Source organism: Schistocerca gregaria, chromosome 3 (assembly GCF_023897955.1).
Source record: "Schistocerca gregaria isolate iqSchGreg1 chromosome 3, iqSchGreg1.2, whole genome shotgun sequence".
Classification (NCBI taxonomy): Eukaryota; Metazoa; Arthropoda; class Insecta; order Orthoptera; family Acrididae; genus Schistocerca; species Schistocerca gregaria.
In genome coordinates this window covers 653,866,364-653,883,882 of record NC_064922.1, presented here as the reverse complement: position 1 = coordinate 653,883,882, position 17,519 = coordinate 653,866,364, and the positions used below count along the sequence as shown (strand labels likewise).

The 17,519-nt window shown below is 33.6% G+C and overlaps 1 protein-coding gene across 1 annotated transcript in view; it reads right to left on the bottom strand.

Moving 5' to 3' along the window:
- Positions 1-13,440: 13,440 nt before the first annotated feature.
- LOC126356113 (phosphatidylinositide phosphatase SAC2) overlaps positions 13,441-17,519 on the bottom strand; it is a 374,100-nt gene continuing 370,021 nt past the window's right edge. Inside the window, exons 15-16 of the mRNA XM_050006814.1 lie at positions 17,074-17,186; positions 13,441-16,995 (exon numbers count right to left, since the gene is read on the bottom strand). Coding sequence (XP_049862771.1) covers positions 15,871-16,995; positions 17,074-17,186 — 1,238 coding nt within the window. The 3' untranslated portion in view covers positions 13,441-15,870. The remainder of the gene's footprint in view (positions 16,996-17,073; positions 17,187-17,519) is intronic.

Here is a 17,519-nt window from a genome sequence, read left to right as displayed (position 1 = left end):
TCTTTGGTGCAAATCATTGTTACTATGTTTTGGTGAAAACAGGTGATTTCTGTTATTTCCTTATCATAATCAGTAGACTCCACTTTTTGTTTTCTTTGGATATTATATGAATATGAGTATATACTTTTTATTACCTGTCACAATTTACAGCTGAAAGTGTAGGAACTATGGATACAGATAGAACTGAACATATATGTAAGACTTATAAATCAGACAATATACAACGATGTTACACAAGATTCAAGGCAATATTCCACATCTCTCTGGAAAAACAACTAAAAATAACATAATATTCCACATATAGCCACAATAACAACTAGAAATAACCTATGAATGATCTCACCCTACAACAGATACTTGTGAAACTTGGAAAACTAACCATGTTAACATGACAGTACTGGAACAAACACATATATAAAATGTATAATATAGCAGTTTCTGCTCTAACTCTGACAGTTTCATCAAGGAAATTGTGATTTCATAGCTAAGGAAGAGTCCTTTGCAAATAGCTTCTAATTTACCCTTCAACCAGCTTTTCTATATGACATTGTTTTTTTTTCTTCTTTTAAGTTTATTTAGTCTGTTGTGCAAAAGCACCTCTGTGAAAAATGATCACTGTAATTTTTTTTCTCAAATCCAACCTTTTTATCAACATAAATCTGGCATTTTTGTTACATTAAGGCACTTTTCATCAGTACAGCTGTAATTTAAAATGATTCAAAAGACAGAAGACATACCATATTTTGATGATAAGTATTGTCAATTATTTGAGAATAAAAGAAATTTGGCGAACAATCGAGGCTTTGAATTACACATCATTTTTGTACCCACTGAAGTTTCCGGACATTTCACTGTGTGAATTGTTCTATGTCTCATTGTTTCTCCATCATTTTTCAAAATGGAAGACATGAATTGCAATTCAGTTGTCATAGCAGTAAGGGCCATAGCCAGTGGTCTACATTCAGATCTCAACACGATTCAAGACAATAAAATACTGGGTAATTTCAGAATCTATACATTCCACTAAGCAAGTGAAATTGTTGATATAGAAAGTATTGTTAGCTCAGTGACCTAAGATGTGTTCAAGTACACTTCTTTTGAGATTTTCAAGGAATCTTTATACAATCATTAATTGTCCCTTGTTAGCATAATATAAAGTTAATGGGAAAAATTTTATCTGAAAATGAAGAATGAAGACCATATACATTGTACATTTGTAAGAAAGTCACTTGAGTGAAAACCCACTAAGCATCATTAGTAAAGATTTTAGCTGTACCTGCAGGTAAAAGATTTACTATTAATGCTTACTGTGTTTCACTTTTTTTTCTATGAACTCAGTTGAAAATGGGAGAACATTATATTAGTTCAAGCAAACAGGCTATAGTTTGTATGGCAATAGGAGAGCCCTCACACTTAAAGTGGGTTAGGAGTAACTGCTTCATGCATCTGCCACAATCAGACACATAACATGATTCTATTTACATTACTATGGCAATGTTTCTGGATTGCCACAGTGTTAAGCACCAATGGTTTCAGCCACTGTTGCACTACCGTTTGCACTTTAGTTGAAAGTTGGCAAAGGTGCTGTTAGCTGACAGGCACATCCTTTTTCAAATTAAGGAGAGCAAGAAATGGTCATGGTAAGTGTTCCTGGACTCAACTATTCCACTTCTTCTACAAACGTAAGGAAAGCCATTAGGAGGATTTTCAGTAAATATAATCAATAGGACACGTCAGGAATATGTTAGGTGGACTCAAGCTCCGGCATCCCATTCCTTGAAGGATGGTTCCCAGAGCCACATGTGATACACACTTTTACAGAAATTATCACAATTTTCTTATACTGGTGCATTAATATACAGTAGATATTTGCTGTTCCATTGCAAAGCAGTCACTATTATGTATTGAGAGTAATCACCTTTTAGAAACAATCTGAAAACACATAATACTGTAACAATTACAAATATTATGAGCCAATTTTTAAGGCTCTCTAGAGGGAAGAAAATATAAAGGAAGTAGCTTGTACTTTCAATAACAGCAAACCCCTTTTTGTCATCATTTCAACTTAACAATTACAGATTCCTTAGAATCATATGGCTAAAGCAAAGGTTCAATAAAGTTTTAAAGCTGAAAAAACTACTTTTACAGATTCTTTAAAAATATATTTGTCAGATGGAATCACAAATGTTCACTGGCACATTAACATACTCAAGTGGTTTCAGAGTTGAAATCTTCAGAACATGTAATTCCTGTCCAAGGGCTATTTGAGCCATTGGTAAACTGGCGAAAATACTTTTCTTCTGTTCCTCTGCCCCCCCCCTCGCCTAATTTATGCAAAACAAATGGACCAAAGTACAAACTGAGTGTCACACTTGTGCCGCGTCAATTGGTGCTACTATGAATCAGGACACAAAGGATGATCTGAGCCTTAAATGGAGGGGAAATGATCAGTCAATACATTTGTTTGTTGAAAATATGACAAGGGTCATGGATATACACACAAAAATTGCAGTGCTGACGGGTTGTCCAAGAAGTTATTCACACAGATCAAATCCTAAAGTTTTGCAGATAGTATTGAAAGAGATAAAATTAAATTTATTTTAAATATAGTGATTATAAAATATGAAACAGTAATTCATGTACCAGAACATTAACAGTAATGAAAAACATACTTTCTGCTGTTATTAGACCAAAAGTAATTTTCCTATTATATGAGCAGCAAATAATCATATAGAATATTACATGGACAGCACACTGACTAATACTACATCATCACACAATATAGTATGTACATAATATAACAAGATAAATAATTAATCAACATAATGCAAATTTTTTTGTCTAATTGAATTAATTGTAAAATCAAAAGGAATGATCTGCTGGAACCATCTGAAAATCATTAAAATGAGGAAATATTAATAGTGAACAAAGAAGCTTATAAATTAACAGAAGCCAAAGTGTGCATGAGAAAAATTAAAGAGGATTATCTATCATATTAATATCACTCATGCACAAAAAAGCATGCACATTAGCAAGTTTTACTGAGATCTGTGTACTGAATTGTGCACCTCTAAACTAAACTGTCTAAAACTGTCCCTCAAACTATGAACAGTTTAGAAATTCCATCAAGAAAATCATAAGATCTATTTATAAAAATCTGAAAGGTTTTGTGCCATAAATAAAAAAATAATATCTGATGATTTTGATGAAAAAATCTTGAAAAATTCAAATACATGGCTTCCAGACTTAGTGTTCACTGCAGGAAAAAAGTTATAAAGTGTCTCATCAAAGCTATTTAGGATAGTCAAGTTGTAATTCACAACACAGATGTGAACAAAAACAAACTGCAAACTGACTTAACTGTAGTTCAAGAATTTGCGGTGGAATTATATAATTGAAAACAATCTGAGTTACTAATCAGTGATGACAAACAACCCAAGAAAAACTTACTGGACACAAAACTGGAACATGCCTATTATCACTCAGGAAGAAGTCTATGTTTAACATATTACTAGGTGATTTTTTTGTTTATCATAATAAGTGATTCCATAAGAACCCAGTTAATGTGGTACCAATGCAAGCAGAACAGGTAAAATTACAAGATTTAGATGTAGAATAGAAAAGAGTTTGTCTTATGATGCAGTAAGATTTATCTTTACTCCTCATATTATTTACAATCCACAACATACTTTCCATATTTTAAGCAAGGTACAGATAGTAACTGAAGTTATCTTCAAAAAATGCAATATGTGTGTGTGTGTGTGTGTGTGTGTGTGTGTGTGTGTGTGTGTGTTGATATGTATGCATGCACTTGCAGTAATACACTTAATATACAACATCCTGGAAGAATTGTATCCAACTGTACAACTGTGTGTTGCAGGAGGGTGTGAATTTAACTACTAAGCCAAAATCAAACAATGGAGAGTCCAGGATGGAATGTTACATAACTACTAAGCTACATTATTTACCATCTTGTATAATAATAATGGAAATTCCTGGCTGGGACAATATGTAAAATAAGGAAGTTCAACTACTAACCTGTCGCAGATTGGTGCTAGGAGCACAGGAACATGCAACAGACAGCAGCATTCACACTAGCTTTTGAGCACTAGCTCTTTTTCTAGCTAAAGTACACACATTCACACACAGACCCCCAAAACGTATACCCCCATGGTCATAACAAGACTAATTATTGATACTCCAACATCAAAAATCAGTCTTGCTATGGCCACAGGAGTGTATGTTTTGATGTCAGTGTGTGAATGTGTGTACCTTAGCATATATACTGCCCCCTTTATACATTGCAGATTATTCTTTCTTGCACTATGATTAATTTTTTTATTTTTTCTGTAATAGTATTATTTTACCACCTGTCTTAGTTGTTGTAGCTAATGAATCATTTAAGGAAGGAAACAGATTTTTGCAGTAAAAATGAATAACATGTGACAATACTAAATGATGAAGACAGAAAAATTAGTCAGGAAATGTACAGTTGGTAGACAGAGAAGTAATGAGTTTTGGATAGTAGAAGTGTCCATGCGACACACACAGTGCAACAACATCACACAGATACATACTGTATTTCAACCAATATTAAAATGTGTTGCTGTTGGAAAAGAGCAAACAAACTTCCCAGAAAGTTAGATCAATGGTGCTTTTTAATAAACCTTAGTTAGACATGATGGTATGTAATAACAGATATTAAGCTACTTCATACAACCATACAGAAATGGCCACAAAACTGAGACAAGATATATATAAATCAATGTCTCATTACACTAATGTGGTTTTCCATGGTGGTCCTAAACCATGTTATGTGGTTGTTTCATATGATTATGACTGACGCCAATTTTCTATTGCTGCGAAAAATGAGGAAATAATGCACATGTTATTATCATTCAGTTATAAAATTTAATCCCAACAGCACAATAAGGACCTACAAACACCAATCAATGAATTAGCAACAATAGGAGAGTTCTAGCAAATCAGTATACATCAATCTGTCATCTCAGCCTTCACTTACATACTGAGGAATGAAGTATACTCTTTGATATGGATATATACCTAAAACTGTTAAAATAGATAATTTTTTATATAAGAGATATTCTAGAGAAATTCTATTTCTTAGGTCACTGACATCTGCACTATACTTCTACATGCTATCAAAAACATTTGTGGATCTAGCCAGTTACTATTTAAATCTCTTCAACATTTGTCACCTACAATACATTTCCATAAGAGTGTAGTGAATGCAAAGGGAATAAGATTCATTTTGCTGTCAACAATACACATAAAAATGAGTTTTTTGCATCACATAAACACTTTCCAAGGCTTTAACTCACATTCTTTTTAAGCAGAAACAGCTTCTCCTGTGAAGGGTTAGATAATTCTGAAACAAAACAAGTAACTGCTGCATCAATGATTTCCACACAAAGTACTATAAATGTTTTGGAACCTTATATCAAAAATATGGAATACCACACAAATAAAACTCTTTGGCAGTGATATTTGTTAGCCCTTTCACTGTAGGGAATATCTTTGCGAGTCCAGCCATTCTGATTTCACTGTGAATGACTGTATTGCATGCATATGACTTTACTGTGCTATCTGTTGTCAGCAATACTTTATGTTTACCTCACTCACTGACATCCTGGTTCATTCCACAAGCCTCCTGCACTAAAATCACTATACAGAAAATCAAACATAACATCCATCAATGAGGTCTCAGCAGCTAATTAACTAAGATATCACTTGAATGAAGAGATTGTGAGGGACTCAAATAAGTGATCTTCCCATCGCAAATCTTCCAACACGGACTTAAGCAGGACTCTAGGCCAATATGTGAATAAATGTGTATTAATAACACCTCCCCAGCTTTTTCATGCCTGTTTAATTTTATCTATTTAAACCCAGTCACTGAGAAGTTGTTTAACCACTGTGGTTCAGTCATTATCACTATATATGTGACCCCCAGACAACATGCAATGACACACTTTTTATTATTGCTTATCAAAATTTTGTTTTCCGCCAAAGGGGGTTAACAAATGCAGGCATACTCCACAGAAGGCAAATGTAATGAATCCTTGCCTGTGTGCAACCACATATGAGAGCTAACCTTTAAATAGTCACTTGAGTATGCAACTGTGACCAGTATTCAGTAAATTACCACATTCATTAATACAACCTCAGAATTTAATATCTAAAAATACTGAGCTCTGAATATAAAATTCTCTCACTTCACAAAATCCAGGTACAATTTTCGTTGTTAAGATATCTTATCAATACTTTTTAACGAATATGAAAGGATAAGCTGTGCATACAGAAACATGAAAAAAAAGAAGAAATTATAGGCCAACTTATCCTATGATCATTATTAATGCCAGAGATCAGTATAAAAGGGCATCATTGATTCACATTCATTTCTCTAATTGGTAAGTCTGTGGCAATTTCAAAATAAAATATATTACTCTACTTCAAAAAGCAATGTAATATTCAGCATGCAAAATTCTGTCATCTTTACATCAAAAGTGATTACTCAAATGTGATATTCAACAGCTTCACACAAAACAAACTGTCATTCCCCTCTGTAGTTATGGTACACCTAATGTAACAATGATTTTTCATGCAACACCAAATGCTCATTGATTTTCCCACCATGGGTCACTGAATACGTTACTACATTAAGTCAAAAGATCATTACTATTTTTCTCAGAAAATAAAGAATTACTTGATATTCATCGGATTAACAAACAATTGTTACATTTCAATTTAATTAGATATATTGTGCAGTCTGGATGAAAAATTTAGAAGACACACAAGTCTCCACAGGTATCACTTAGTTTCTTCCAGTTTGTAACACTTCATGTTTTGGTGCAAACTTTTGATACAATGCAGCCACCCCTCATTACAGTTTAGTAATACATAAACAGCTGCACTCTTTGAATATTACAGCATCAGACAGCACATATGGCAAGTCAATGACATAATTTTTATTACTGCTTCACGGTAGTCATGACATTTGTAATATTTCAGTAAGTAACTTTAGCTATTCCCCAACATTCGATACATTATAAAACTGCCTCTTAAGATATTCTGATGGTGTATAACATGAAGCACAATGAACTATAAAGTTATAATTATAAACAGCCTGTAAAATATATTTCTAGAACTCCTATGTTTGTATGTTAAAGCAGTAGACATATCAATCACTAAAATTTTCCCTCCTTTTTCACTTATTACACCTGCCTGATGTGGGTCCTCAACCAGATGTTATGAGAAAACACCAGTGACACAACAACATACATTTTAGAGGAATGTTGCGGCTTTCGGCAGATTGCTAAGCAAGTTACACTTGCAGTGTGTGGAAGATCTAACAATAAAGCTAATTCTTGTTCTCAGAGTCACTGGCGATCCTCACAGCACATTATACACGTAGCTGCGGCAGCTGGAACACTACAGGTGAGTCTAGAATTCTCATTTTAATATGTTACTATTGTGGATGCAATATTTATGATGTCAACTTACATCAGTTGTAGAAATGTGTTCCATAAACTAGCATTTAGGCTTTTGCTTCTTCTCTATTCTTTTTGTGAACATTCAGCAGGATGTTCTGTGATGCCATTCAGTATTTTCTGTGCTTATGCTTTTACTGTACATGTTGCAGCCTTTGCAATTCATCAGCTGCTCAGTGTCTTTCAGTAGATCATTTCTGTTATTCTTTACTTCTGCTGTCCCTTCAAATTTGTCTCCATCAAAGTTTTATATCTTAATAATAATGTCTAATCAATGTATTATTTCTATTCATTGAAATGCAGGGCTTGTTTCACATAAATTTCAGTCAATAATTCTTACTAGTTACTCTTTGTACCCACGACATTCTTAACACTCTTCAGTGACACCGTATCTCAGAAGTGTCTTTTCTCTCTCTGATGTCCCTTCTGCTCATGTTACACACAAGTACAAAACTAAACTCTACAGTAACATTTTGATCAGATTCATTTTTATGTTTCTTCTGACCCTTTTTGAAACAAATAACTTTCCTTTTTGAATGAAAACTAATTTTTTCCTGATGTATTCTATTAGCAATTTTCTTCCCGCCGCTGCGACCTGCCAGTACTGTATTTCACAAGTAGGTAAGTTGTTATACATTTTGACGATATTGTTCATCTCAAAAAATTTACCGGAATTTGTCTCTGGCTACTGAAAATGGTTAAACTTTAAACATAACAACTGCAGGCAATGACACAATGCGTATATGCTCCAGAGAAAATTTTCCAGATTCTGAAAAGACAAATTTTCTTTCTATAACACAACATTCAGTCTCTCCTCTACCTGGTAATCATGTTCTCCAGTTATGTACATATTTAGTTGGCAGCATACACCTAACATAAGAGATGCTTTCATAAGTTACTTGTTTGCAATCCTAAAAGCACTTCCTCCCCCTGAAGCCAAACAATTCATTACACCCCAGTTTATTACTCATCATTATTGCCGTAATTAACTTCCACAGAGACCTTTCCCTCTCCCCTCTCTCTCCTTCTTTCTCTATTTATCAATTTAAAACCAGAGGCCTTATTTCATATTGTTTGTAATAACTGAGTCTTTAGTCACAATAGTATAAACAGCAGATATGTGGAATCTATAAAATCACAATGCTGTCCTTCATGTTTTGAAAAATACAACACACTAAAATATTTGAGAGTGTTTTTCAACATATATGAATAATTTTTTCACCTAATATTAAGTCTATCATACAACCTGCTGTCTAATGCAAGAACTAAAAATCAGGACAGGAATAAACAAAGCTGGAAATGAGTGAACTTGGGTACAAAATTCACCTCAGAGGAAATGCTATTTCACTACACTGCAACTTTCCCAGTATCTACAGTTCCCAATTTTTATTGTCACGTATTAAGCACGTGTCACATCACTGTACTAGACATTAAGTGAGTTGTGCTATTGATTTACCTGTGTATCATTTCAATTTTAGTACAGTCAGATTTGCACAGAAATGCAAATAGCTCTTGAAATTTTTGACTCATAACAGTGACAGTATCTTGACTAGCAATTGTAGTGCTGACTAGGATTTGCGATTCATTGCATTATATAGAGAGAAACAGAAAGAAAAGCAATGAAAAGCTTAGTACATGAAACCATACCTGAAAAACATTTTGCTTAAAAATCACATATAAAAGATAGTGCAAATGAAAGAACAGATGTTAACATCTTTCTGAGAGAAACTATGCTGAAACAGGTATTGATTAAAGATGGATGTTTCAAATGTAAATTCCAGTGACAGGGACATACAATGTAACTGCATAAACAAAATGTGCGAAAGGAAAAAGACCATGTGGAAAGAAGTTCAGGAACAGTGAATGTAAGAAGAAAAGACAGTATTGTGAGCACTCACGTGCAATATTTAGGACACTGCATTTGGAAAATAATAATAATAGTGACAATTAGTCTGACACAGAGCTCCAAAAAGATATGAAAAATTCCTTCTGTTAATATTAGAGAATTTAAAATTGTAGTAATCTCACCCAATGGGTTTGTATTACCACCACCATCAACAATATCGCTAACCTACTGCTACTGTCCCAAGTTCTCTCTGCACAAAACTTTAGCAAGTGTAAGCATTTCATGTTTGTCATTTTTAACTTTCATACTCACCATCAGCATTCTGCCTGTCTGTCAAGACCATAGTTTATTTCCAATCATAGCATTTCAGATGTCAGCTTTATGTGATGTAAAGATGTATTAAGTTCATATTTACTAACTAACGTTAATATATTCCAGATACCTACACTCACATAGTTCTATCCTGAGTTCTATATTCTAGTCAATTGTAGCCCCATTAAAATGACAATTTCTACCTGCAAAATATATCAACACCAATAAATGCAACTTGCCTTCACCAACACACTATTCTTTTTGCTACCATGAACAGTCAGAGACCAGAATTTCAAAAACCTTAGTAAACCACCATACTTGCAACACTAATACCATAACTGAATGAGGCATAGATTAAAATCTCATGTCAACATAATATACACATTTTAGACATATAGTGGAAAAAATGACAATTGTAAGCTACATTTTGTACAATTCCTACACCTTACTTTTCCTTAAATGGCACAGCCTCTCCCCTCATTCGACACAAACATTACAAAGCTCCTGGCTCAAAAGGTTATGTAATGTTCTAATCATATTATGCATGCTTTCACAGCCAGTATTTGAGTTCTGTTCAAAACTGAAAGAAACATGTTATTCAAGATGAAATAAATCAAATTCAGCGATGGAACATCAAATGCTGATGGTTATGTTCTGATCTGAAGAAGCTGCAACTCTCTTACAAAACTCTTGATGTGGAATGTATCTAAACATGATTTCAGTATTTTATGGAAGCAAGGTGATTAGGATTAAACATCTTATTGATGACGAGGTCATTAGAAATGGAGCTTGAGGCTGGGGAAGGAAATAACTGTGTATTTCTCAATCTAACTACTCTGAGACTTTCCTCAATTGATTTATAGAATGCACAAAAAATTAAATATCAGTCTCCTGATAGCAATATGATCCTCAATCGACCCACATGTGAGTGCACCGTTTTATGATTGTGCAATTTTGTTTGACGCAAAAAATGAAAAACAGGACATCCATATTACAGATGAGAAGCAACAACAGCCATTCTATTCCTTAAGTCAGATGGAATCTACTTTTTTTGACTCAATATATTACTTATACCCTTTAGTTCTACAGCTGAAATTATAATAATAACTGCAAATGATTTCTGATACTTTGATAACCTAAAACAATTGTTTTTTCTTTTATTTATTTAACTTAGACCTTCATGTTATAGTACACATGGTGTGAAGCACTTCAATAATCCAAAACTACATCTGTGTAGATGTTCATACACTATATCTATATAGAACCAGAACCCTGCCCATGACCTACAGCAATTCATCACATTGTAGGATGCTAAGCACTAGTGGCTGCAGAATTTTAAGCAATGTGCCGACTATACATTTAACTTGAAGCCAGAATAATTTTTCTCTGGATAGCACTTTGTTTTCAAAATAATGATTACTCTCTTTAAGAACTGTGTGTTCTACTTCTTTGTTAAGAACTGTTTTATATTTATGATTAGGTAGGGCAACAATCAGTATGATAATGTTATCATTTCATGTACTTGGATGCAGATAAAATTTCTTACAAAATGCTTTACATGAAGGCTACATTTTTTTTTTTCGCAGTCTTATTTTTTTCTTTTTACTGGAAAGATGAAGGATGCAATTAATTTTTAAAGTGAGAAACACCTACAGCAACGAGCAAAGCAATTAGTACGAGGCAAGACAAGTGAGAGATTGCAGAAGCAAGTGCTAAATACTGTGTAAAATTTGAATCGATAGACCTGTAACACGGATCGATATAAGTAGACAACTTTCTTGACCTCTTAAAGTCCCTTATCTTAAATTCTTGGATTTTTGCTCCTTTTAAGATTTTGAATAACAATGGTATGCTACCTCAAGACATGATTTGATAATCACTAATTGTGTTTTCTTTACTTCCATTTGATATGGAGAAATAAGTTAAACCAATAAAGTCAGATACACTTGTCTCACTTGAAAATAAATCATTTTATATTACTATGGTAAGGATTCTGGAAAAAAAGTGTACTTCCCCTCATTTAAATGACCTGGTTCATTTCTTACCTTTAGTACATACAAATTACCTTACGTATTTAGGGATTAACAGGAAGGTTTTCTAATGGACATAAGTGTAGAAACAATGGAAGGAATAAAGCTAACCACTTGTTGTATAACAGAGGCTTTGCTAGTAGGCAAACACCTAAGCAAAAGGAACACACACACACACACACACACACACACACACACACACACACACACACACAAATATGATGAGTGACCATCATCACTCTGCTGTTTGCACTGTGGCGCAGGACTTTACAGTATCAGTTATAGGTGTACAATTTTTGCTAGTAGATATTATTATAATCAAACTAAGTTACACACAACTAGATAAACTCTTAACCCCAAGCGATGTCTATACATGAAACACAATGCAAAGAAAAACTGGAATGAAGCCTCATTACATCTACACCTGAAGCATCTAATTAATGCAGGTTAATGCTTTGGCAGAACAACAACTGTCTAACACATAACAAACTGTTAAGCATCTATCTATAAGTTAGAGGTAGTAATGATGGCTATAATGTGCTACTCCTGATAATAGTGCATCAGTACATAATCACATACTATCAAAAACATCAATACAAAAGTGGAACAAAAATTAAGAACTTATTTTTACTATAGCCATTAGTATGTTTCTATGAAATTCTGCACTCCAATAGCAAAGCACATATTTAATTGGCAAATTAATGGATGCAATTTCAATTTTTTTATTTTAATTTACTAAACAGTTTGTTATCAACCAAGGATGATAAGATATTTTGCAGTTATTCATGGGGAAATGGTAAGATATACATTGTCTATGCACACATTGTCAGAAATCACAGCAATATAAAAATTCCATACTAACGTCATTATTGTTTTACAAAAACACAGAATTGTATATATGGATTCTACTAACTACAGGCACAGTGTATCAGTAACTGACAAAAATATTGTTACTATTCTCCAAGATTAAATGTATTAGGACATATGGTCTCAAAAATTGCTTATATTTCAACAAGTGTGTGCTTCTGCAGTCATTTTGACTAAAGGAAAATATCACAATTTGTGATTCACCAGGTGAATTAAGTACAACACTAATATTCCTGCACATTTTGGAAAACTGGTGTTCTTTGTTATATTTATTATTTTGTGTCTTTTTTTTCAATGTGTCATTATTATTCTGCTGTCACTCATAAATCTCAGGTACATAGAATTCCAGGAAATCTCCTAGAAATTAACATAAACTATTGGCTGAAAGCACTTAGGTACATCAACCACAGTTTCTGCTAACATACATGGTTTTCTAGTTTAAAGCTTTCCAACATTGTGTGGTAATATGAACACTGACCAGACTTTCATAGCCTCTTTACAAAGAAAATTGAGTACAAAAATACTACATATGAAATGTAATAAATTGGGATTTCATAAACACTTACTCTTATTTGAACATTATAATACACATTTAATCCAATTTAAGGTATTTTAGTTGTATCCTACAGAATTTCTTAAATAACTACAAATACTGTCACAATAGGAAACACTTGAATATGTATAGCAAGTGAAAATAATAATCAAAATTGAATGCTACAAACTACATTACAAAAAGACAAAACTGCTGGAGGCAACAAATCCATCTGTAATGCAAGTTGAAATAGTGAAGTGACTGCAATAACTTACTAGAGCTAATGCATTCCTTTGATCAATATATAAGGCTGCACATGATAAAAACAGACTTACAACTCTAAAAAGTTCAAAAAACATCTGTATATTTAAGGTATCTGTAAATCACAACAATCTATACAAGGCTTTTGGTGCATATCTGAAAAGATAAATATTTATAAATGTTCCTTAGGAATTATTCAGATACGATATTCTCTTTCAATAAAAGACACTGCACTGTACAATCATACTGCTGTGATATTCTACTAAATAAACATCCTAAATAAACATCCACAATACATCACATATAAATCATTAAAACCTTATAGTTTCACCGTACAATCCAGGTTTGCACAGTCTTGGTGTTACTGGTTTTAGAGCATTAAGCTATGGTCTAAGGCATGTTTCTTAGATGATGGTCTAATGTCCACAGGGCATAGAAACTCTTCTTAAACCTAGGCTTAATACCCACAGAACCACTGTTCCCAAGGATATATATCCTTGGATATAATCGTAAAGTGTTAATAAAGATTGTTCCAGGCGCAATGGTCAATATTCAGGACATGACAGGAACGATCACCTGAAGCAAAGAAGTCTAGTACACATGGGTTCTAAAATGCAAACCTTAAGAACTATGAACACTTGTTCGGTAAAAGAGATGTGTTTCACAATACTGAAAATGAACAAGTGCTCATAGCTCTTAAGGTTTAGATTTTTTTATTTTGGTTGAAGCTATTTCTTCCCAAAATAGGGAAAGCCAGACGCTTGCTGTAGAATATATCTGTTTCACAGAATCAGAGATTAAGTAGTGCTCATATCTCTTAAGGTATGCATTTCAAAGCCCATGTTTTTTGCTTCGAATGATCGTTGCTGTCATATCACTGAATATTGACCATTCGTCCTGGGACAGCCTATATATTATTAAACAAAAAATAATATAACATCAAAAGGCTATATTGCTTGGGAAAACTGTAAAATAACGAAACAAACAATGGCTGGCCAGAACCTACTCACAGGAGGTGAAATTCAATGTACTCCCAATGCACATTTAAAAGTAGAAGAAGCCACATTTACCTTTGCAAGTGTTAATTCCTTTCTCAGGGAAGGAAGAGGGACAGGTCACTCATATGTGAGACTGAGAGGAAGCCAGGTGTTTTATGAAAACAGGTGCATCCCTTAATACCACAGACTGTCTTTCCAACTTTCCCTTTCCTCTTCCCTGTGGAAGGAATTAAAAGTTCCAAACACTATGTATTGTTTTACTAATATGTGTGTGTGTGTGTGTGTGTGTGTGTGTGTGTGTGTGTGTGTGTGTGTGTTGGCATTACCTGGAATTTCACCTAATGGAAGTAAGTGTCAGCAAACCATTTTTCTCCTTATATTGAAACATCAGCATCATATCATCAATCAAATTACTTTTTAAAAAAAAAATGTGATTTAATTTGGTTGTCTTGTTCAATTTACAGAAAACCCAGAACAATTAAGTAAGTATAAAAATGATCAATCTTAGTTTTTATTATAATAATGATCAGTTCTAATAGAAATGAATTACAATGAAGCTTATGACAACAGAGAGCAATCTTTAATAATGCAGTGCATGTATAAAGCAACTGACTTAAAAGACATTACATAAAGTTTGTATTCTTAGGGTCATTCCAGCTTCTGTCAACAAAAAATCTGCAAAAACACTAATATTTCAAGTCTATGACTGAAGATGAATGACATAAAAAATTACCTAAAACACTGCCTTGAAAATACACTATGAACATATAATTAAAAATGAAAGACAAACATACATTTCATTTGCAACTGTACAACAGCTTTTCCTTACTTTGTATAAATACACATACGGTAATTATGCATTGCATTTAAGAACTTCTGCTGTGTAATAACTTCATAGACTTTTGACATGAATATGTTTTTTGGGATTTAGTCTTCGAAAGATTTGCAACAAATTTGTTCAGTATTACTCATATGTGGTTTCCATTAAATGTGATGTTATGTTCTGTAGGGACGGTAGGGTAGTGTTTTTGGAAGTGAAGATTTATTCATGCATGTTGTTGAAAGGCTGACAAACACTTACCACAAATTTAAGTATTCTCTTGTGATTCTGTACATACAGAAAATATGATTTGGTGTTCCATACAAACAATGACAATAAATAGCAATAAATAACAATTATAAAATAGAAAACTACAATGGACATAAATATCACAGTAAGAGCAAAACTATTTTACAGTTGCAAGACAGTTCACTATGAATGCTAAAAATTTAATTATTAGACAAGTGAACCACATGAACTTAATAAAAAATGATAAAGACAACATTTGTGTACATTATCTTATCACATTTTGTCCTGCCTTTGTAAAGTAAAATAAAACTAACAAAAAAACAGGAAGCAAAGTTTTCACTGTCAATTACAGTGCGCACTTGAATGGCCAGCATCCAGTGTCAAAGTAATGCAGATATTACACCTAAGACAATGTTCATACATGATAAATCTCTGTGCAGTAATTTACAATGCAATGAGACGGGTTCTACAACTTTTCCATTTTTCTTGTAGCCTTTGTATTTCCTCACAATGTTGTTCCATCACAGTGTGTCGTCCCATGCCTGAAACACCTGTAACAGGTCCTTTTAGCTTGCGTGGATCTAAATTAGCTCCAAGATTTTGCATACCTTTGGCAATTTTTGAAAATGGTGAGAGGACAAGATCTTTTGTTACTGCCACTGGACTGGTAATTGCATTCGTGAAACCACTTCTTATGGAACGCAATGCATTTTCACTCTGTGAAGACGTAATATTGAAGCAAAGCTCCCTTTCTGAAGAACACCTCAAACTCCCTATCAAATGTCTATCACTGTCTCCAAATTTAATATTTGAAGATCTTTGGTTGATATTCTCATTTTTCTGCTTAGTAAAATCTTTGGTTTTGGTAATCTGCCCGCCATCAACTTCACCTGAAGAATGTGATAACTTTCTCGTCAGTGGAAGAGTATTTGGAGGAGTTAATTTTGCTCCAGTTGACAATTTTCTTTCTCCTTTTTGCATTTCATTTGCATTTTCTCCAGATTTCTCTGGACATGTAAATTCTAAACCATCAAATTTATTAGCTTCTTGCCGATTGAGTGTTGTACCTGAAACTGCTGTATTCTCTATAGTTATCTCTGGTGTTGTTGAACCTGGTCTGAGAGGGCTTGGGGTGAGAGAAGAATTTTTTGATGTCACATTAGCCGAATGTAGACTTGACACATCTAAACTTAAATCTGTACGTGAATGTGTCAGAATATGTCTACGAATGGATACATTCTGAACTACCTGGGATAAAGACACACTGTCTATATGTGGTGCAGCCAAAGGAAAGAGTTCATCCGTCTGATTAAGAATGGCAATTCTTTCCATATTCCTTGTACATGTGTTCTCACTTACTCTTGTTGACATTATAATACCCACACTTGGAAGATATGAGTCCACAGGTTTTACCTTGATTTTTGAGAATGAAATATGTGAGTGATTTATAGGCATAACAGGTTCCTGGTGACCTGGAGCATATGTAATACCATCATCACCTTCTTCATCACTGTAAACCTTACTGTAGGACACATGCATTTCCCCTCTGCCTTGTACACCAGACATTTCCTGAAAATAAAACAAAAAGGTTATGCACAGTTCATCTATGATGTCCTAAATAAGGATTTGTTTTCCATATTTATGTACCTTCAGTTGTGTTTCATCTGAGACAATTGATTTTGCTTTCTTCGTGTTGAAACTATGACCAATTTTATTTAACTTATTAAATTGCATACTCATATTGGTCAGTGCCCTGGTACCTGAAATACATAACATTGGCATTAATATGACATTTGGTAATGAAAGGTAATTATTTAACAGGCCCCAAATAAAAAAGTATTCACAGCATCTAGTTAAAATACCCATCCCTGCAACATTTTTAACACCTCTTTGTAAATAACTCTCCGAGACAGAAATAAATCACTGGTAAAAGCAATTTGCTATTCTGGCATACTTCCCGATGTTATAGGCAACAAGAGAAGTCACCTAGCAATGTGTGTAAGCTCAGAAAGCAAAACAAAAAGAGAAATATCAGCCCATCACAGCAAGATGCTAATGTAGTTGCTGAATAATGCACCTGAGTGATTTAACTA